Source organism: Tupaia chinensis, unplaced genomic scaffold (assembly GCF_000334495.1).
Source record: "Tupaia chinensis unplaced genomic scaffold, TupChi_1.0 Scaffold000187_1, whole genome shotgun sequence".
Lineage (NCBI taxonomy): Eukaryota > Metazoa > Chordata > Mammalia > Scandentia > Tupaiidae > Tupaia > Tupaia belangeri.
This window is the reverse complement of record NW_006159662.1, coordinates 5,118,289-5,140,469: the sequence shown is the minus strand read 5'-3', so window position 1 is coordinate 5,140,469 and position 22,181 is coordinate 5,118,289. Positions and strand designations below refer to the sequence as shown.

At 44.9% G+C, this 22,181-nt stretch overlaps 1 protein-coding gene across 3 annotated transcripts in view; it reads left to right on the top strand.

Moving 5' to 3' along the window:
- The window catches only part of MAP3K3 (mitogen-activated protein kinase kinase kinase 3), a 79,772-nt gene that overhangs the window by 44,088 nt on the left and 13,503 nt on the right, over positions 1-22,181 (top strand). For all 3 annotated transcript variants that reach the window (XM_006146807.3, XM_027771178.1, XM_027771177.1), the window contains one exon: positions 5,961-6,081. In XM_006146807.3, coding sequence (XP_006146869.1) covers positions 5,961-6,081 — 121 coding nt within the window. The remainder of the gene's footprint in view (positions 1-5,960; positions 6,082-22,181) is intronic.

Below are 22,181 nucleotides of genomic sequence, written 5' to 3'. Positions count from 1 at the left end.
TACACTGCCACCCAGAGTCCTTCAGCGAGGCTTTCTTGGAATGGTCAAACACACCTTCTGTGTGCTGTCTTTAGACTGTTCTGCTTGCTACACACTTCGTGCTTATGGGCTCTCCTTTCACCCTGTGATAGTCCCCACTTATGGGAATAGTTCCACCTTCCTCTTTCTTATGTCTGAGTCCTGTTCAAGGTTCCCTGAATACTTAGAGCAACCTCATTTTTGTTTGCCATGCCATTCTTCATTCTCTCTCTCTCTTTCTATTAAGAAAGATTTTTGCTATAGGTCACGTGCACTTGCCAAAGAGACAGAAAGGAAGAAATCACCTCCCGGGGGGATGGCCACACCACAGTCTCTTCTTCTCCAGTCTCGTCTTGGGATTTTGGGCGCATACACACATGTGCACCTGGTGTGAGTTACAAGCCGCCAGGTCCAGGACTTGAACTGCAGTCGATTATGTGGGTGTCCAGTGACATAACCATTATGCCATCTGCTTATCCCACCATTCTTTATTCTCTTAAATTGAGATTTTCAAAACTTGGCTGAATAATACAATTACCCAGGGAGATTTTTTAAAATAATTTTCTTTTTAAAATTTTATTATTATTATCTTTAATTTGCTATAGGGCATGTACACTTACCAGAAAGAGAGATAGAAAATGAGAAAGCAAGCAGCTAGGTTTGGGACTCGTACCCTGGTCAGCTACATGGGCATCTAGCACCTCAACTACTGCATTATGTGTGGCCCCCACCTGGGGAAATTTAAAAAATATAAGTGCAGGGGCCAGCAGCTGGTGGAATGGCTATGTCTCTGGACTCCCACGTAGTCGACCGCAGTTCGAGTCCCGGACCCGGTGGCTTAAACTCATGCCAGGCATGTGTGCTTGCTTGCCCAAGATCCCGAGAGGAGAATGGAGGAGAAGGGATCGTGGTGTGGCCATCCCCTCTGGGGGGTGATTTCTCGCTTTCTCTCTCTCTCTCCCTCTGTCTTTCTGGTATATATGTGTGTGTATATATATATATATAAGTGCTTGGCCCCCTTCTTCAGAAGTTCTGTTTTAGTTCATCTAAAATGTCAAAAACCCCACAAGCCGTTCTAATGAATAGCTAAGGCTAAGAACCATTTCTGAAATTGAAGCAGAACTCACCTAAGAAGACCTCATTACTCAAAATATGGTCCATGTACCCTCATCATCACCTGGGAGCTTGTTAGAAATGCAGACTTAGGCCAGCCAGATTGCATGGTGGTCAAGGCCTCTGGATCTCACATATCCATCTTCATGGTTCAAGTCCTGGACCTGGCAGCTTGAAAAATACACCAGGTTGGAGCCGGCAGGTGGCGTTGTGGTTAAGGGCGCTGGACTCCCACACGACCAACTGGGATTAGAGTCCCGTACCTGGCTGCTTGCTTTCTCACTTTCCCTCTCTCTCTTGCTCTGTTCCTCTCTGGTCAAATTAAAAACTAAATAAGTAAAGTTGAATAAAATAATTCTTTAAAAAAAAAGGTAAAAATAAAAATACACTAGACACATATGGGTGTGTGTGTCCAAAATCCCAAAAAGAGAACAGAAGAGGGGACTGTAGTATAGTCATTCCCTTAGCAGGTGATTTCTCACTTTCTCTCTTTCTCTGGCAAGCCCAAATGCCTATAGTAAATTTAAAAAGAAAGAAAGAAGTGGAGACTCTAAGATCTGCTCCAAACCTACCAAATTGGAATCTGTACTCTTAACAAGATCCCAGGTAATTCATATGTACATTAAAATACAGTTATACTGGGACCAGCAGATGGCATAATGGCTACGTCTCTGGACTCCCATGTATTCAACCACAGTTCCAGTCCTAGGCTGGTTGGGTTAAAACTCATGCCAGGCACGTGTGTGTACATACCCAAAATTTCAAGAGGAGAATGGTAGACAAGGTATTGCAGCATGGCCATTTCCCCTGAGGGGTGATTTCTTGCTTTCTGTCTCTCTGTCTCTCTCTGTATCTTGGGTAAGCACATGCGCCCTACAGCAAAAACCTCTCTCTTTGAAAAAGTGAAAACAAACAAAATTGAGATCTGCTCTGAAATCTCTGACTTCCTTCACCTGCTTTCCAACCTGTTGCTAAAACCATGACCTTTCCTTTTTATAAATCTATACTTGTGGTGACCACTTTCCTGTCTCAGATTTATATTCAAAATTGAAGGCCTCACATATATGTTCTTTGGTACAGTTCAAATTCATCTTGCCAAGATTCATTGAATTCCCACTTGGTCTAAGGCCTGCATCTAAGCAGGTGTCTCAGATTGCTCATCCTACAACTCTTTTCTTTTGAGAGTTTTTTGCCATAGGGTGTGTGCGCTCGCCAGACAGACAGAGAGACAGAAAGCAAGAAATCACCCCCTGGGGGGATGACCATGCCACAGTCCCTTCTCCTCCATTCTCCTCTCGGGATCTTGGGCATGCATGCATGTGCCCGGGGTGAGTTTTTTTTTTTTTTTAAGCCACTGGGTCCGGGACTCAAATTGCGGTCGACTACATGGGAGTCCAGCAACATAGCCATTACGCTGACTGCTGGTCCCCCTATAGCTCTTTTCTGACTGACTGTAGGCCTTTGGCCTTCCTTGCTCTTTGCTAGCCCACTTCCCCAGTGTGTAGCTTGACTATTTTCTTCTTCCTGTCTCTCAGCAGAGAGAGATTGCACATCGGAGGCTCCGGCAAGAAATTCACTTCCCCTTGGTCTGACTTCCCGTTAAGGCAAGACAGTTTGTCAAGACAGCTTGCATGTGATGAAGTCTGGCATGGGGAGATTTAAGGAGGCTGCTTGGCAGCTAAACTTGCTCCTGAGTGTGGGAGGCTTCTTTCCTGGAGGACAGGATATAGTTTGTTTGGGTCAGACTTTTTCTTTCCTTCTTTTTCTTATGGGAGGTAGAGCAGATAAAGAAGTAAATAGAAACTTTGACCCAAATTGTTTATAAGTCCTGAGCTCCATTCCCACTTTTTTTTTTTTTTTAAGTTTTTGCCATAGAGCACATGCACTTGCCAGAGAAAGACAGTCAAAGAGAGCAAAAGTGGGAAGTTACCTCTAAGGAGATATGGCCATGCTGTAGTTTCTTTTCCTCCATTCTTCTCCCGAGATTCTGGGCTTACATGCACATGCATCTGGCATGATTTTCAAGCCACTAGGTTTGAAACCTGAACCACTGTCAGCCATGTGGCAATCCAGTACCTTAACCGCAACACCACCTGCTTGGCCCCATTTCCACTCTTGATAGTGCTCTACTGATTTGTAATTATATCTTGGCATCACTTGCTCACATCTGAGGTTCAGTTTTAAGCTTTCTCAGTACAAAGGCTCCCCTTGTTGCTTGTTTCTCACTCGGGCTTACCTGGTGGCTTGGCTGACCACTGAACCGCCTTTCCTGTCTCAGCTTTTATATTCAAAATTGAGATGCAAAGTAGGGATGGATACAAGAAGCTGCCAACTCTGTGCTGAGGTCCTGAACCTCTGGAAGAATGATGCCTGCAATAGCTTTTCCCAGTTAAGCGTGATCCTGAGATGATTTACATGTAAGCCCTCAAACTTTGAAGGAACTGAGTTTTTTGGGGTTTTTTTTGGAGAGGTTTTTGCCATAGGGCACGTGTCCTCGCTCACCAGAAAGACAGAGAGAAACAGAGAGACAGAAAGTGAGAAATCACCCCCCCCAGGGGGGATGGCCACGTCACAATCCCTTCTCTATTCTCCTCTCGGGATCTTGGGCATGCATGGCACCTGGCGTGAGTTTAAGTCCCTGGGTCTGGGACTTGAACCACGGTCGACTACTTGGGAGTCCAGCAACATAGCCATTATGCTAACTGCTGGTCCCAGAACTGAGATTTTTTGAAAATGTTTTAAGCGAGTGTGTGCATGGGAGGGAGGAGAAAAGAAGAGAGAGAGAGAGAGAGAAAGAGATATAATTGGTCACCAGAAAGAGAAATACAAAGCACCCCCAATGGGGCTTAGTCACACTGTAGTCCTTTTTCCTTCATTTCCTCCTCACATCAGAATTTTGGGCATGCACACAGGCACATACCTAATGTGTTTTTTAAGCCACTGTGACTGGGATTTGAACCATGATCACCCATGTGGAATTCAGCTCCCTAGATGCATCCCTGTGCTTCAGGGCCAGCCCAAGAGATAGCTATATATTTTTTTAAAGAATTACTTTATTTAATGTTGTTTATTCATTCATTTATTTTAATTTGACCAGAGAGAGATAGAGACACACACATACACAGATGGAGAGGGAAAGTAAGAAGGCAAGGCACCAGGTCCAGGACTTGAACTATGGTCAGCCATGTGGGAGTGCCTAGCACCTCAACCACCATACCACCTGCTGGCCCCCAAGATAACTTTTTTTTTTTTTTTGGAGAGGTTTTTGCTATAGGACGCGTGCGCTCGCCAGACAGACAGAGAAAGACAGAGACAGAAAGCGAGAAATCACACCCCAGGGGGGATGGTCACGCCGCAATCCCTTCTTCTCGTCAATTCTCCTCTCGGGATCTTGGGCACGCACGCACACGCGCCCGGCATGAGTTTTAAGCCACCGGGTCCGGGACGCGAACCGCAGTCGACTATGTGGGAGTCCAGCGACATAGCCATTACGCTAACTGCTGGTTCCCAAGATAACTATTTTTGAAAGGATCATGTCTTGATCCTCCTGACCCTGCTTCCCAGTTATCTAGGACTACAGGTGTGCACCACCATCCTTACCTATTTCGATTGGACTGGGAACCAAAGCCAGGCCTCTTGTGTGGCCTCAGCCATTGTAAAGTGGGACACTCATGCTTACACTGCCTTGGCTAGACCTGCAACAGATCTGATTACCTTAATTTTCAGGAAGGGATTGTGGTTGGAAATGAAGAAGCACATGGAGCTGCTTTTTAGCAACCAAAATTTTGTTGGGCAGAGGTATTGCCATCCTTCTCTGTTCTGACCCCCTCGTGGCAGGTGATCTTGCTGCTGAAATCATTTCCTCCCACTCTCCCTAAGCTCTATGGTGTGAACAGTTTTAAATTTCTTCTTCTTTTTAAAATAATTATTTTATTTAACTCTATCTATCTATTTATTTAAATTTGAACAGAGAGGGACAAAGCAAGAGCAAGAGCGAAAGTAAGCCACCAGGTTCAGGACTCAAACCACTCTCAACCATGTGGAAGTCTAGCATCCTTAACCACTGTGCCACCTGCCGGCCCCATGATGTGGACAATTTTATGAAAGGGTATTTGCTGGGGCACTGGGTCTCAGTGCTCATCTATCACTGAGGCTGTAAAACTACATTGATCAAATAGTGACTTGCCAAGCCAGATTAAAGAGTAAGATCTGGAGGAAAGCCAGGTAGCTCATATACTACAAACATGGGTGGGACCAGCAGATGATGTAATGGTTGTATCACTGGACTTCCATGTAGTTGATCATGGTTCAAGTCCTAGACCCAGCAGCTTAGAACTCACAATGGGCGTGTGTACATATGTACCCAAAATCCCAAGAGGAAAATGGGGAAGGGACTGTGGCATGGCCATCCCCTTTGGGTGGTGATTTCTTGCTTTCTGTCTCTCTGTCTGTCCAGCAAGTACATGTACCCTATAGCAAAAACCTCTCAAAGAAAAAAAAATTATGGAGCCTGTTGGTGAAGGTAACTAGATTCCACATGGCTGACCATGCAGTTCAAGTCCTGGACTTGATAGCTTAAGAAGCATGCCAAGTCCTTGCGCATAGGTGCCCAAAATCCTGAAACGAGAGAGAAATGGAAGAAGGATTGTGACGTGACCATTCTCCCTGGCAAGCACATGTGCCCTCTAGTAAAACCAAAACAAAACAAAACAAAAAGATAGTAAGTAAGGTGGCTGAGTGTGTGGAGAGTTCTAGAGAAGGATTGGGGTGGTCTTTATTGGCCTGCCTTCATAAAAATCTATCTCAGACATTTTTGTCTTCTCTTACAGACCAGTTCCTCTCCCCACTCTGGAGTGTCCAGGCAGGTGCGGATCAAGGCTTCCCAGTCTGCGGGGGATATAAATACCATCTACCAGCCCCCTGAGCCCAGAAGCAGGCATCTATCTGTCAGTGAGTATTTCACCCCTTTCTCTCCCTCTCATCTGTTTTATCTGCATACATTTTTAAAAAATCAGTATTTATTAATTACAAGACAATCATCAAATGTTTCTTGACAGTGGGGCCCAGTGGTATGTGCCTGTATTCCCCGCTATTTGGGAGGCTGAGGATGGAGGATCACAAGATCAAGGCCAGCCTGGGCAATGTAGCAAGACATTGTCTCTGAAAAAGAAGTTGTATTTACTACCCTGTGCAGAGTAATCCTGTATGCCTTTGTTTGAGAAAGAGGGTTAGAGAAATGACTGGGATGGTATACTAACCCTCGAGGAGCTTACTACATAATGATTAGCATGATTAAATTCCTTTTAAACATGAAAAAGTGATCTGAAAAATCTGCTTAAAGAGTTTCAATGGTAGTCTACATTCAATTTTTAAAAAACTTTATTTCTTCCTTAAAAGAAAGAGAGATGGGGACCAGCAGGTGGCATGGTGGTTAAGGCGCTGGACACTCCCACATGGCTAACCATGGTTTAAGTCCTGGACCTGGTGGCTTGCTTTCTAACTTTCCCTCTTTTTCTCTCTTTCTATGTGTGTGTCTCTCTCTGGTCAAATTAAAATGTAAAAAAGAACAAATAAATAAAATAATTATTTAAAAAAAAAAAGAAAGAGAGAGAAAGATAGGCACCCCCCCCCCAATTGGGTCTTTATACCACAGTCTACCTCCCGTCTCAGATGGCTCAGAGTGCTCAGAGAGGTCCCAGCATTTTGCCCATGTGGGTCCAGTTGCATTACCACTGTGCCACCACCTGGCCCTATGCTCATTTTTAACTATTTTTTCCCCAAAAGTACTATGGACTTCTAAAATTAGGAATCGGGTCTAAGTTTGAGTTTTGACATCAGATCTCTTGATTATGATTCCAGAGAGGTATTTATGCTTCTAGGAATATGCTGACCAATTAAACTCTTGGAGAGTCAAACTGAGTGGTCTGGGAAGGACAGGCGACTGTTGAAACAGTGTGTACAGTTGACTAACTAAAAGAAAGCTATGTAGCTGCTGCCAGGCCTCCCCAGAAAGGAGTACAAGCCTGTACAGTATACCAGATGACCCAGTGTTTCTCTGGACCTCCATTTCCCAGTGTGAGGAGAAGCCCGTTTCTTGAATTGTGGAATCTGTATCAAGAGGGAAATCTGACCTTATCAAACATTTGCGTTGAGCCTACTGCCTTGGTGTTGCTGAGACCCCTGCCACTGCTCGGAAGTCCAGCTTGTCCTGACCAATACCAGTAGGATTGCTTCATACCGAACTGCTCTCTGAAGATCCTGAACTGAGCCCAGGAGGTCTGAACAGTGGTCGTGTCACTGAGTTTGTCTGTGTATGTTGGGCTTCCTGAGGGAGTTGCAGGAAAAATGCATCACTGAGTCACTGACTGTGCCTCACTGAGTACTTTCTGGGACCCAAGCAAGTACTGTAATAAGTGCTGCCACGCTGAAAGTCTGTATCTGAATTTCAGATTTCAGTGGATAATTGTGGGTAGTTGGTAGATGTATTTTCAGTAAGCTGGTTGAGAAGAAAGAGCCAGCACTCCAGCAAGGAGACCCTATCCAGAATAGCTCTGGCCCTAGAGTCTGGGTGCCCCAGAGTCTGGAAAGTGCTGCCAGCTTGGCCTCTTTTCCAGAGTCCTTGTAAAGACTGAGAGGATTGGTGAGGGACAGCATTGTTCTTTGTCCAATAATCAGCGAGGATTGACATGGGACAGTGATGGGGTCTCCTGCCCCATGCAAGCCTGATTTATGTGTGATGGCAGGGGCTAAATGCTGGGCCATTTGGACTCTTTCTCCACGTTGTAGAGAGCCATGTATGGGAATGACTTCCCTGGCTGAGAATGCTGAAGAGTGAGCATTCTATGAAGTAGTTCTTTTTTACCTAGAGGATGGGCAACACAGTCTCTCAGCACACCTAGATCTGGCTTCCTTTATTCAGCAAGCATTAGGTACTAGCCATTGGGCAGGGGGAATGCTGCAGTGGAGCATGTGAAAGGGTGAGAGTGCTCAGAAGAGAAGGGCTTTCACAGAAGGGGGAAAGTCAGAGCTGAACATGCCAGAAAAGATTTACTGAGCATGAAGTAGAACAGACATGCCTCTTTCTAAGCACAGGAAAGAGCGCCTGCTGGGCACAATCATGAAAAAACATGCTGAGTTCCGAGAACCCAGGTGATCTGGGGTGTGGGTGGGGTGTGGTGGACGTGGTGAGAGATGTGCATAGAGCCTGAGAGCCTTGTACAGAGCCAAGAATGGGAGAGATGTTTTTTTACTGGAATGACTTGGGAGATGCATTCTTGGGAGGAACTGTTTGAGCTGAACCTTGAGAGATTATGGAGGATTTCCACAGGCATGGAAGAGGGAAAGGACTTTGAGACTGTGCCTCTAGAGAGCTCATCATCCCTCAGGTCCAGATTGGCTGATGATTTTGGAGGAGGAACAAAAAAACCTGTGATAGTATGTATGGGCTACTTTCTAAGGAGTCTCAAAAAAAGCACTTAAGGCTTTTTTTTAATCAGCAGTGGGAAACCTCTGAAAATATTTGCCCCTTATATACATCTCCATGAAAGTCTTAACAAGGCTGTATCTTTATCTCTCCCATCGAGCTGCATTTAAATTCTTTCAAGAGATAATTACCAAAGTACCTACTGTATGGCCTTGTCCCTGTGGAATAACCAGCATTTACTTGGGTGATGTGATTAACATATAATACAAGCTGAAGTTGGTGCGGGGCTGTGTTTAACTGAAAGATGAAACCTGATCTTGGAGCCAGGAGAGCCTTAGACTATTACCCTATGCAGGAATTAGGCAAAGAGGATACTGAGAAGAGGGTTCCAGGTAAGGGGTGCTACTTGTGCAGAAGCCCTTGTAGCTGGAGAGCCTGGAACAAGGGGAAGGAGGGTGGGATGAGGCTGAGAGGGAGGCAGAACCTTATAGACAGTAGTAAATATTTTAATCATCATTTCCAAAGCATGAAAGCCACTTTAGGGTTTTTAAGTGAGGAGGGATGGGTGGCATTACATATTCAGATTTGTATTTTGAAAAGATGACTCTGGATGCAGCATGGACCGATTGGAAGGAGCAAAAATGGATCCGAGGAAACCATAATGTAGTTGTCCAGGTGAAAGAAAACAGGAGTTTAGGAGCTTAGATTAGGCTGGTGACAGCAATGGACAGAGCAAGGAACAGGTGGGTTTGAGGCATTTAGGGGTAAACTGACAGAACATGGCATTTTAGTGGTTCTCCAAGTGTGGTCTTGGTCACAGTAATTTGTAGAATCATGCCTAGGCATGACACCCATTGTCTCACAAATGCACAGTAGAGTTTTCCAGAGAGCATGTTCTTGAGGTGATGTCATCACTGATGGCTATTGAAATGTGTGCTTGTGTATTATTGTACTTAAAATTTTCTGAGCTTTAATTTTAAATGCAGTAAATATCAGGTGATATAACCCACATAATAAAAAGTTAAGAGTCTCTGGTTTTCATGTGTAAAGGGGCTCCAAGGCCAAAAGGCTGGAGAATTGCTGTGGTATTGGATTGAATTTGCAGGTATTAAGAAGGGAGGTAAGTTATACTTTACGGAGCTCAAAAATGGCACTACCTTTCACTGAGGCAGAAATAGAGAGGCTGGCTTTAGGTGCTGCAAAGGGACAGATCTGACATTCCAGACATGTTGATTGTGCCTTTGAGATAGCTCAGAGGACATATCAAATAGGCAGTTAGGTATGCAGGTCTCTAGCTCAAAGGGGAGAAAAATCAAGGTTAGGAAAAAAAATTGGAAATTTTCAAGTTGCAACCGTGGGCTCAGCAAAGCAGACCTAAGCAGAGACTATAGAATGACCAGAGAAAAGGGCCTAGGACCAAACCCTCAGTGGCCAGTTAGAAGATAAACTGCAGAAGACATAGGAAAGGAGTGACCAGAGAAGTAGGAAAGAAATTAGGAGCGTGGGGAGGAGTAGTTAATGGAACCAGCCAGGTTGGAAAGGACAAACCAAGAGTAAGAGATATAAATCTGCCCCTTTTTTTGTTTTAGCTTTGCTGTAGGGCTCTCACACTTGACTGAGAGAAAAAGAAAGAAAGTGAGAAACCTGCCCCCTCCCCTGGCAGATGGCCATTCTGCAATTCCTACTCCTCCCTTCTCTCAGGATCTAGGGCCCACATGCACACGCACCCTGTGTCTTTTCTAAGCTGCGAAGTCCAGGACTCGAACTGTGCAGTCGATCGTGTGGGATCTAACCACCTTAAGCTCCATGCACATACTGGCCTCCAAACCTGTCATTCTTACAAACGTCTTAGTGCTTGGTATGTGCTACTGCAGTATACTGTGGACATAAAGGAAACAAGAATAAAGAGAAGTCAGAAGTTTTGTTTTAAATAATTATTTATTTAATTATTATTTATTTAAGTTTATTCATCATCATTATTTTCTTTAATTTGCTGTAGGGCTCATGTGCTCACCAGAGAGAGAGAGAGAGGGAGAGGGACAGAGAATGTTAGAGAAAGTGAGAAAGCAAGCCACTAGGCATGGAACTCTAACCACAGTCAGCCAATGTGGGAGTCCGATGTACCAACAACCACACCACCTGCTTACCCCAAGAGGAGTCAAGATTTAACCAAGAGGAACTAGAAGTGTCCTAGTAGCAAAAAGAGGGTCAAAGGAGAAGCCTCTGGTTAGTAAGACTCAACTTACTATTTCTTTGCTGGTAATATTTACATTCTTGTGGATATTCAGTGAGAGCCTGTAGCATTCTGGTCATTCAACTCCCACAGTAACACTTGCAAAGATGAGGAAATGCAAGATAGTCCAGTTTGATTTTAGACATCTCTGTTCATTTGAAATGTTTCCTTATTTGAATTGGGAAATATGCCTTCTCTTGTTTTACCACTGATTCTGATACTCCTCTCTCTCTGTTTTTTTGAGAGGTTTTGCTATGGGGTGCGTGTGCTCACCAGAAAGACAGAGACAGAGAGACAGAAAGCGAGGAAATCACCCCCAGGGGATGGCCCTGCTGTAATCCCTTCTCCTCCATTCTCCTCTAGGGATCTTGGGCATGCATACACATGAGCCCTGTGTGAATTTAAGCCACCAGGTCCGGAACTCAAAACTGCAGTCAACTACATGGGAGTCCAGCCACATAGCCATTATGCCAACTGCTGGTCCCTCTGGTACTGCTTTCTTAACACAAATAACACAGATAAAATCTTTCATATGACAGTTTTGCAAATATTTGAAGCCAGCTATCATTTTCACCCTTTGTTTTTTTCCATCATAATATACATACCTTGAATTCCAAAGTTTTTCAAAATAATTCGCTATAGGGTACATGCACTTGCCAGAGGGAGAGAGAGAGAAAGAGAAAGAAGAAAAGTGAGAAAGTACTCCCTAAGGGGGATAGCCACACCACAGTCCCTTCTTCATTTTCCTTTCGGAAATTTGGAGACATGGCCCAGCATGTTTCTCAAATCACTGGGTCTGAGACTTGAACCTTACAGTCGACTCTGTGGGATTCAGTCACCTTAACTACCATGCCACCAGCTGGCCCATTTCAAATTTTTTTTAAGCCAGTTAGTTTGTGAAACTAGTTCATGTTAAAAATACATATAAAATAACCTACTAGATAGTGAGCCCTCCCCCCACTCCCCCGGCCCCAGATACTGCCAGGTAGGTCACATGGAATTTCCCTATGTGAAAATGTCCTTTCTCACATCTTTGCCTGTGGAAATTCTGCCCACCTTTTAAGCCATGCTCAAGCACTGCACTTCTGTAATATGCTAGGCAGCGTCCTTACGCCATGTAAACAAGCCTCAACTCAAGGCCTCTCCCACCACATTCTAACTCCTGTTTAATCTGATTCCTTTGCCTCTGTTCATACTCTGCCTTTCCACTTGCTTTGCCTCATAATTCCACAGTGAGGCAAACCCATCTGGGGCCCTTAAGGTGAGTAGAGATAACCAACTTTTTCTTTGGTAGTAAAAGAAAAAAAGAGATGGGCTGGTGGCATAAGGGAACAGCCAAAATGAGGTCAGGATTTCGTTGTTGTTGTTGTTAGTTTTTGCTATAGGGCTCATGTGCTCACTGGAGAGAAAGAGAGGGAGAGAGAAAAAGTTAGAAATCATCCCCTAGGGGAGATGGCCAGGCTGCAGTCCCTTCTCCTCCATTCTCCTCTTGGAACTTTGGGCACTCACACGTGCCTCGCTTGTTTTTTTTTTTTTTTTTAATTTTAAAAATTTATTTGAGAGGTTTTTGCTATAGGGCGCATGCACTCACCAGAAGGACAGAGAGAGACAGAAAGCGAGAAATCACCCCCCAGGGGGGATGGCCACACCGCAATCCCTTCTCCTCCATTCTCCTCTCCGGATCTTGGGCACGCACGCACACGCGCCTGGTGTGAGTTTAAGCCACCGGGTCCGGGACTCGAACTGCTAGTCGGCTACATGGGAGTCCAGCGACATAGCCATTACACTAACTGCTGGTCCTGTGCCTCACTTGTTTTTCAAGCTCCAGGTCTGGACTTGAACTGTGAAGCTGGCCATGTGGGATCCAGCTGCCTTAACCGCCATGCCATCAACTGGCCCCAAGACCAGAATTTTTTTTTTTTGAAAGTTTGTTGCTATAGGGCCTGTGTGCTTACCGGAAAGGAGAGAGACAAAGAGAGACAGTGAGCAGGAAAGCAAGAGATCACCTCTCAGGGGGGATGGCCACACCACAATCCCTTCTCTTCCATTCTCGTCCTGGATCTTGGGTACCCACACTTCCCTGGTGTGATTTCCAAGCCACAAGGTCTAGGACTTTAACTGTAGTTGGCTGTTCTGGAGACCAGCACCATAACCACTATGCCACCTGCCCACCCTGGGTCAGGATATTTTTAGGCTAGAGATCTGAGCAAGTTTATGAAGGGAGGAATAAAGACAGCTGCAAAGGAGCAGTGAAGGTGCTGAGGAGGAGATCATGCGGGAGCTGACTCCTGTAGGGCATGATCAGGCAGTCTGAGTGGGAGGCTTATCATGCTTTGGAAAGGAGTGGGGAACTCTCTGCCTCAGAGTGAAGGGGAGGAAAAATTCTGGAAGAGAAGGAATTCAAAAGAAATGTTCAAATGAAGAAGTGACCTAACGACAGCTAGGCGGTGAAGAGCAAGAGTGCTGTGGGTAGTACAAACTTCCGGTCCTGGTACAGGTTTGAAAGGGTAGAAGCCAGGACTGCAGAGGCAGTGGCCATACACTTGAAAACAGAAAGGTCAGCTTCCTACACTTCCAAGGTCGATTTCTTCTCATTATAAATCCTTGTGATACTAGAGGAGACGAGGATCTGGTAGTACAAGGTAGCAACCTCAAAATAAAATGGGAGTTTTAAGTTGAAACACATAGGGTGTCTCAAGGTCTTGTCAAAAATGTCAAAAAGTACTCTGTACAGACTGGCCCTCTGTGAACACATTAAGAAATATTCATTAAGATTTTCTTTTTTTTTTGGAGACGTTTTTGCTATAGGACGCGTGTGCTCGCCAAACAGACAGAGACATAGAGACAGAAAGCGAGAAATCACCCCCCAGGGGGGATGGTCCCTTCTCCTCCATTCTCCTTTCGGGATCTTGGGCACGCACACACATGCACCTGGTGTGAGTTTTAAGCCACCGGGTCCAGGACACGAACCATGGTCAACTACGTGGGAGTCCAGCGACATAGCCATTATGCTAACTGCTGGTTCCCTCATTAAGATTTTCTTTTGGAGCCTGCAGGTGGCATGGTGGTTAAGGGTGCTAGACTCCCACATGGCCAACTGCTGTTTGAGTCCCAGACCTGGTGGCTTGCTTTCTCGCTTTCTTACTTTCTCTCTCTCTCTATCTCTCTCTGGTCAAAATTTTTAAAAATAAATAAAGTTAAATAATTCTTTCTTTCTTTTTTTGGAGAGTTTTTTTCGCTATAGGGTGCATGCGCTCGCCAGACAGAGAGAGACATAGAGACAGAAAGTGAGAAATCACCCCCCAGGGGGGATGGTCATGCCGCAGTCCCTTCTCCTCCATTCTCCTTTCGGGATCTTGGGCACGCACACACATGCACCTGGTGTGAGTTTTAAGCCACCGAGTCCGGGACGCGAACCGTGGTTGACTACGTGGGAGTCCAGTGACACAGCCATTACGCTAACTGCTGGTTCCCGAAGTTGAATAATTCTTTAAGAAAAAAAAAAAGATTTTCTTCTGAAGGGACCATCAGATGTCATAATGGTTATATTGCTAGACTCCTGTGTAGTTGATCACGGTTCAAGTCCCAGACCAAGCATCTTAAAACTCACACTGGGTACATGTGTGTGCATGCCCATAGTCCTGAGAGGAGAATGGAGAAGGGATTGCTGTGTGGCCATCCTCTCTGGGAGGTGATTTCTCACTTTCTGTCTCTGTCTCTCCAGCATGCACACACACCCTATAGCAAAAATCTCTTAAATTTTTTTTCTTTTGAAGGAGAAAAAATACTTGATTCACCTCCCCATCTCATCTGTCCCTCAAGAAAGAAAAGAATTCAGAAAATAATTGGTGACCAAAAATGCTATCTCTTTGTACTTGCAATGACCTACACATTAACACTGACCCAAAGCCCTAGAACTCCCTGCAGAGGCAGCTTCCTGACGGCAGCAGCTTCCTGATGCAGTTCTCCTGTGAGAAGGGTTGTCGTCTGAGAGCCGGTCTTTCAGCATTGAGCCAGAATACTAAGCAAAAGATCAACCATATCCCAGGGTGAGAGCGTACCTCGACTCTGCTTCTTTGGGTTAAGGAGGCTAGCAGGGCTAGCATGCCCCAGGAGGAATGCAGACTGCTGGCAACTTAAACCCCAGCCTCTTATGTGTTAAGGACCTTCATGGGACATCGTGGGCCACTTTGAACAGAGGACTACTGCGATCTTTTGCTTGAGCTGGTTTGAGATGAGTACCCATGGCCCAGTGTGGTTAGAGCAAGGTCAGGTTGGAATGCCAGGGAACGGTGTCCCAGAGAACCTGCTACTCCTGCCTGTGCCTGCATCCTGGGGCCTATGGAACCTCTGTTGTGTATAACACCATGATTTATGCTATCTGGACCACTGCTGTCGCTGCTGTAAATGTGCTAGCACTGGTGAGTCCTACCATTCGGTACCCTGTCCTATTTGGTTCCTTGTCTCAGTTGTTCTCGACTGCTGTTGTGCATCTCCTTGGCTCCCAATTTCTGAAATGAAGATAAAAACAAAACTGAAAATGCCCTGGAGCAGTTCTGCCAACTCTTGGTTTTTCCATTCGCTTCCTCTGATAGCCATTGGTTTGGGGAGACTTCCCTTTCCTGCTCCAGGCTGTGGGCCTGTGCACAATAGCCCCTGGCGCGTTGCCCATCAGATAGTGAGGCTGGCTCTCTGCAGGCCACAGTGTGGATTGGAAAAAGTGAAAGTCTCTGGCTGGAAATAAAAGCTAGGAAACCTTTGCTATTTTCCCCCAGGCCCTTCTGGATATGTAGTGTTGACCTCCCGTGAGCTAGTCCCATCCCACCTACAAAACCAGGGGAGAGTTCAGTGGAGCTGCTGAAGGAGGGATTGAGTTTTCAGGGCTGCTGTGGATAGTTCGTCCCAGGGAGGTCTTACTCCAGACAGTTCATGCAACAGATTGAAGGCAGTTCCTCCTGTTGGGATAGTTTGGACCAGTGTCTTAGGTTTCATCAGTAAACGTTTTTTCTTTCTAAGAAGTCTCTTATAAGGTACATTTTAAATCTGTTCTGGGTAAATGGGTAGTACCTTATCATTCACAGTGTACTGGTCAGGGTTTTGTTGTATAGAAGAGAACCCACTCTAGCTGGTTTCTAGAAGAGATTTAGTGCACGTCCTGATTGTGCAGTCTTTGGGGGAGAGAGAGAGAGAGAAGCAGGCTCTAGGTTAAGACCGACCATGTCCTTCTTCCTTGTAACTGGGAAACCATCAGTTGGGAAGCCCAGTGCCCCTCAGCTCTGGCCCACACAGTTAAGACGAAGGTACCCACCCCTGTCTTTCAACATCAGCAAAGCTGGAGTCCAGGCATGGGGACCCTGCTAATCCTCTGGGAGAAAAACCAAAGGCTTCTGTGACTGTTCAGAAACAGCAGAAAGCTCTACATCCCATACAAGTGTGTCTGATTGGCTGAACTAAAAGGGGAGCTTAAAAATACAGCTTTTAGGGACCAGTAGATGGTATAGCAGATATGTCCCTGGACTCCCACATGGCTGACCATGATTCTAGTTCTGGACCCGATGGCCTTAAAATCACACTAGGTGCATGTGCGTGCATGCCTAAGATCCCAGGAGGAGAGTGGAGAAGGGGTTGCAGTGTGGACATCCCCCAAGGGGGATAATTTCTCATTTTCCCTCTCACCATGTCTGTCTGTCTCTCTCTCTCTGGTGAGCATAGGTGCCCTAAAGCAAAAGCCTCTGAAAAAAAGAAAGACAGCTTTTCACTAATTAGCTTCTGAAATACAGGAAGGCATGCTAGAAGAGTGGAATGGATCTTGACCCATTTTATCTGCCACATAAAGTGAAGTACACAGATGAAATTTTACAAGGTTTCTACCATGAGGTAGTGTCATGTAGATTGTACCTGTGCTGCCATGTTTGTAGCTTCCAAAGTGTGAGGTAGGTAGTTCTCCCCATTTTTGCGGGAAATTGAATTAAGAGTTAATTCATTGAGGCATGGTAAGGCTTAAGAAAACCATCCTTTTTTCTCAGATACTTGTGTGTCTGTGAAAAAATTTGTGTTACTGTGGCAAGGGAGGTGACCGGATACATGGGTCTTTGACATCTGCATCATTGGAAAGTGGAATAGTTTTCTTATTCTTGGTCCAGGTTTCCCTTTACCTCTAGCTTGTCTTTGCCACACAGCCTTCAACTGACAGTAGACAAATGCCATTTTGTTTCCCTGGTCTGTGATTTACAAATGACCATGGACAAAGCAACCTGGAATTTGATCTGTGTGAAACATGGCACTGTATTTCCCCCACACTGTCAAGAAATTCCCACATCAGCCTTCTTCCTGTGCCTGGCAGAAAGACACATGCTTCCCCATTATGGGACCTTCATCCTCTAATGGATTGGTCATGGGACCGTATGGCCCAGCCAGTTCAGAGAGGAGTTTTGCCTTCTGCCACTGTTAAACAGTGTGACTGCCTTTTTTGGAAATAAATTAGTTTCAAAATTGTCTCTGCTGGGGGCCAGCAGGTGGCGTGGTGGTTCAGGTCCTGCACTCTCGTGTCCAATGCAGTTCAAGTCCCGGACCTAGTGGCTTGCTTTCTCGCTTTCCCTCTCTCACTCTCTTATCAAATTAAATAATAGTAATAATACATTTTAAAAATTAAAAAATTATTTTAAAAAGTGTTCTTGGCTGAGCTGCACTGGGAGTCACAATGCCTATTTTCTTGCTGCAGCCTCACCATGAAGTAGTCATTTTATGGCTTTGGCCTCAGGTTCCTCTTCTGTGTGATGTGGATGATGATAATGCAACTCCAGTACAGGAGTGTCATACGAGGTTAATGAGAGGTAACAGAGAGAGAGAGAAAGGAAGAAAAGAGCCCAGCCTTGACTGATTTCTTCACTCTGTACATTCACAGCACAGTATCTAAGTTTAACACTCGGAGCAGCCTCAGTTTCTACTCAGGCTTTGAAAACATGGGCAGACTCTATTCCATGGGCTGTCGGACAGCATTAAAAGGCATGGCCCAGGGGAACCAGCAGTTAGCGTAATGGCTATGTCGCTGGACTCCGACGTAGTCGACCACGAGTAGCGTCCCAGACCCGGTGGCTTAGAACTCACGCCGGGCACGTGTGCGTGTGTGCCCAAGATCCCGAGAGGAGAATGGAGGAGAAGGGATTGTGGCGTGACCATCCCCCCTGGGGGGTGATTTCTCGCTTTCTGTCTCTGTCTCTCTCTGTCTGTCTGGCGAGCGTACACGCCCTATAGTGAAAATCTCTCAAAAAAAAAAAAAAAAAGGCATAGCCCAGGACCAGTCGCTGTGGTAACCCAAGTGCCCTGCAAGGCTGGAAGCCACATGGCCAGCTGCAGGTTCAGATCCCCCCAGGTCAGCTTGAAAAACACACTCAGGCCCAGGCTTCTGAGGAGCTGGAGCAGGGATGGGGGAAGGAGATGGCAGTGTGACGAGACCTGTTGAGGTGGTACGTGCGCTCTTGCTCTCTCTCATGCATACACACACACTTGCTATATCAGAAAATAAAAAAAGCAAAAGCAGGGCTTAGGTAACACTCTGTCTCAGATTTGGTAGCCTCTAGTTTGTGAGATGTTGAAGCAGGAAATCCGGCAAGAATCTATGCCTGATTTCAGAGCAATTTTGTTTCTGTCCTCTGCTCTGATGTTAGGTGAGGAAGCCAGATTGCTGAGGGCCCCATGTTAGCCTTCCCACTGAGACTCATCCCTGGAGGGAGGCAAGGTTGACAGCTTCAAGAAGACTGAAGTGTTCTTGGTGGTGAATTCATGGATGTGTATTCTGCACAATCAAATGTTTTGAACAACTGACTTCATGTAGAACAGTGAAGGAGTCAGTTTCTAGAAGGACAGTAGTTTAGGGGACCAGCAGGTAGTATGGTGGTTAAGGCGCTGGACACTCCCACATGGCCAACCATGGTTTGAGTCCTAGACCTGGTGTCTTGCTTTCTCACTGCCCCCCCTTCCCCTGGTGTGTGTGTGTGTGTATGCGCGCACGCCTCTGATCAAATTAAAATAAATGAATGAATAAATAACATTTTTTAAAAAACAAAATAATAGTTTAAACGCCTTAGAAACTGCCTTTCAAAGAGCAACCTTCCCACCATTCCATTTTTCTGTTCAGTATTTTTCTTCCTTCTGAGGGTTCTTAGGATAGTGGGCAGAGCCTCCTTTGCCCAGGAAGTTTTGTGGACCCCCAGCCATTTGTCAGGTTCACATCTTTTCCAGGACATTCAGGGAGCCCCACAGAGCTTTTCAGCAGCCTCTGCAGTATTTGCATAGTCCCTGGTGTTCACCTCTGCTTCCAGATCCCAGGCCGAGTGCTCCTGGCTCCACAGGAACTTTCAAATGCGTATAAAACTAAAACTCTGTGTATCCCAACTTTCCTTGTGGAACTGGTCTTGAGTAGGATTTTCTCAAGAAAAATGGGAGTTGGCAGTTGCTAATTCCCATGTACCAGGGTAGAATGAGTGAGGTTTTCCCTAGTCTGCTGCTACCAGACTTGTTCACTTTCCTCCTGGCCTTCCTCACAGAGTGTCTCACCTGCAGTTGCATTTCAGGAAGCCTAGCGCAACTAAAGTGGGGAAACCAGCAAGCCAGGAAGGCAGCCTGCTTTGTTGAGGGATAGTACATCTGCTCTTCTCAATGTTTAGGAATTGGTGGGTTGTGAAGATGGGCGGAGCAATGCTGGGGGAGGGAACGCCGGGCTTTCATGTCTCTGGTTCTCTACATGACAGGATAAAACCTTTACTTCCAGAATAGGAAAGGGGCTCAGGATAAGACCATTATATGTAATTTTTATTTAAGACCATTATATTTTAAAACCACTAGAAATACTTACATAGGGGCATTATTAAAACTTTAAAATCTGAAGATTGGCTCATCTTGTTGTCTGGTGAGCTCAGGAAGGGAAAAAGATGTAAACTTCTGGCCTCACTTTTTTTTTTTTCCTAATTATTTTATTTATTTATTTATTTATTTATTTATTTTTCACATGAGTTTTTCCAGAGAAAGACAGAGAGAGAAAGAGAGAGAGAGCAAGGCTCCAGGTTCAGGACTCAAACCGTGGTCGGCCATGTGGGAATTCCAGCACCTTAACCACCACGCCACCTGCTGGCCCCTCTGGCCTCACTTTTGTCTCATTCTCTGATCATGGAAAGCAACAGAAATCAGTCAGAAAAAGCTCTGGGTTAAGAATAGGGAGACCTGGTTTCCAAGACTCTGAGTTCCTATGCCAAAAAAGCATTGTTTAGTGACTTTTTTTTTTTTTTTTTTGAGAGGTTTTTGCTATAGGGCGTGTGTGCTCACCAGAAAGACAGAGAGAGACAGAGAGATAGAATGCAAGAAATCACCCCCCAGGGGAGATGGCCATGCCGCAATCCCTTCTCCTCCATTCTCCTCTCGGGATCTTGGGCATGCACACACACACATGCCTGGCGTGAGTTTAAGCCCCTGGGTCCGGGACTCGAACTGCGCTCGACTACATGGGAGTCCAGTGACATAGCCATTACGCCAACTGCTGGTCCCATGTTTAGTGACTTCTTAAGCATCTCCACACACCTATATTCTGTGATGTTGGGATGAGAGACTATTCTTTCTTATAAGTTGATATGGTGAAAGTACATGTAAATTGGCTTTATGTTAAAATATGGATAATTTCTGTTCCATAATCTGGTTTTGAGAAGTGTAAAGCTCCTGGGTTTTGCTTTCATCCTCTAGTAAGTAAAGTAATCATCTCTCAGAGGTCAGCAGGTAGCATGGAGGTTAAGACTGGATCCCACATGGCCAACTGGGTGGTTCAAGTCATTGACCTGGTAACTTGAAAATTATACTGGGTATGTGTGTGTGTGTGTGTCTCCAAAATCCAGGAGAGGAGACTGTAGGAAAAAGAACTGTAGCATGACCATCCCTCCTGGGGGCTGTTTTCTCACTTCCATCCCTGCCCACTCCAGTGAGTACATGCACCTATAGCAAAACTTAAAGGGAAAAAGAAACAAAACAAAACAAAACAAAAACTTACCTCTCAGGATTATTGAAAGGGTTAAGTGAAGTAGTAAATGTAGAAAGACCTTGCAGAATGCCTGCCACTTTTCGGTACTTAAAAAATGTTTGCCATTCCTCATGGCTCCTGCGAACTAGTTATTTCAGGGTGCAAGAGAAATGAAGATTTTCTACTGATAATTCAGCCTCCAGCAAACAAGCTAGCATGAACAATCACAACAGAACGGCAAAGAGATTCCAGATCACCTCTTTCTGCTTGCTCCTGAACATTCAGATTGAACTTCAAGAATTAGAAACACACCATCCATCAGATGACTAGAAATCACTGCAGGACCACAAGAAATATGAGAAAGCAAGAGAATACCTCTCCTCCAAGGGAAAGAATAACTCCTCTTCATCCACAAGCAGTTCAATGGAAATCATGGAAATGTCTGATAGAAAATTTAGAACATTCATTAATGGCGAAGCTATCAGAGATGGAAGAGAAGAGAGACAATGAACTGCTAAAGAGAAAGGAGAAAGAATTTGATGAGTTCCAGGAGGTGAGGAAATTCTTGAAAGATCTAAAAGAGGAATTACACACTTTAAAAAAGAATCAAACTGAACTGTTAGAGATGATGTCTATAATACAGGAAGTCAAAATCTCCATTGAAAGTATTAAAAGCAGACTAGATCATACAGAAAATAGAATATCAGACATAGAAGAGAAAATTGCTGGCCTAGAAAAATCCACCATCAAGACTGAGAAAATGGCCCCAAAATTTGAGAATAATATGGGAGAAGTTCTAGATATCATCAAACGTCCAAACATCTGGATCATTGGCATTCCAGAAGGTGAAGAGACCCATAAGGGCATTGATAATCTATTCCATGAAATTCTGCAAGAAAACTTTCCAAACCTAGAGAGGCATTCCCAAGAAATACAAAGGACCCCAAATAGAATCAACCCAAGAAGATCTTCTCCTTTGGCCAGGTTGACCAAAACCACAGACAAAGACAAGATGCTAAGATTGGCAAGAGAAAAACATCAAGTTACCTACAAAGGACATCCCATCAGTCTAACAGCAGATCTCTCATTGGAAACAATGCGAGCGAGGAAAGAATGGGAAAATATATTCAAAGTGTTAAGAGCAAAGCAATTACAGCCAAGAATATGGTACCCGGCAAGATTATCTTTCATGTGGGAAGAAAAGACAAGAATATTTTCAGATAAACAAAACCTGAAAGAATTTACCAGCACCAGACCAGATCTCCAAGAAGTTCTCAAGGGTGTGCTATATCAGGAAATTAAATACAGACACATGGAAATAAGAGTTCAAAAACTAAGAAAGTGGCCAACTTAATCATAGGGACAAGTTTGGAGTTGAATATTATATCCCA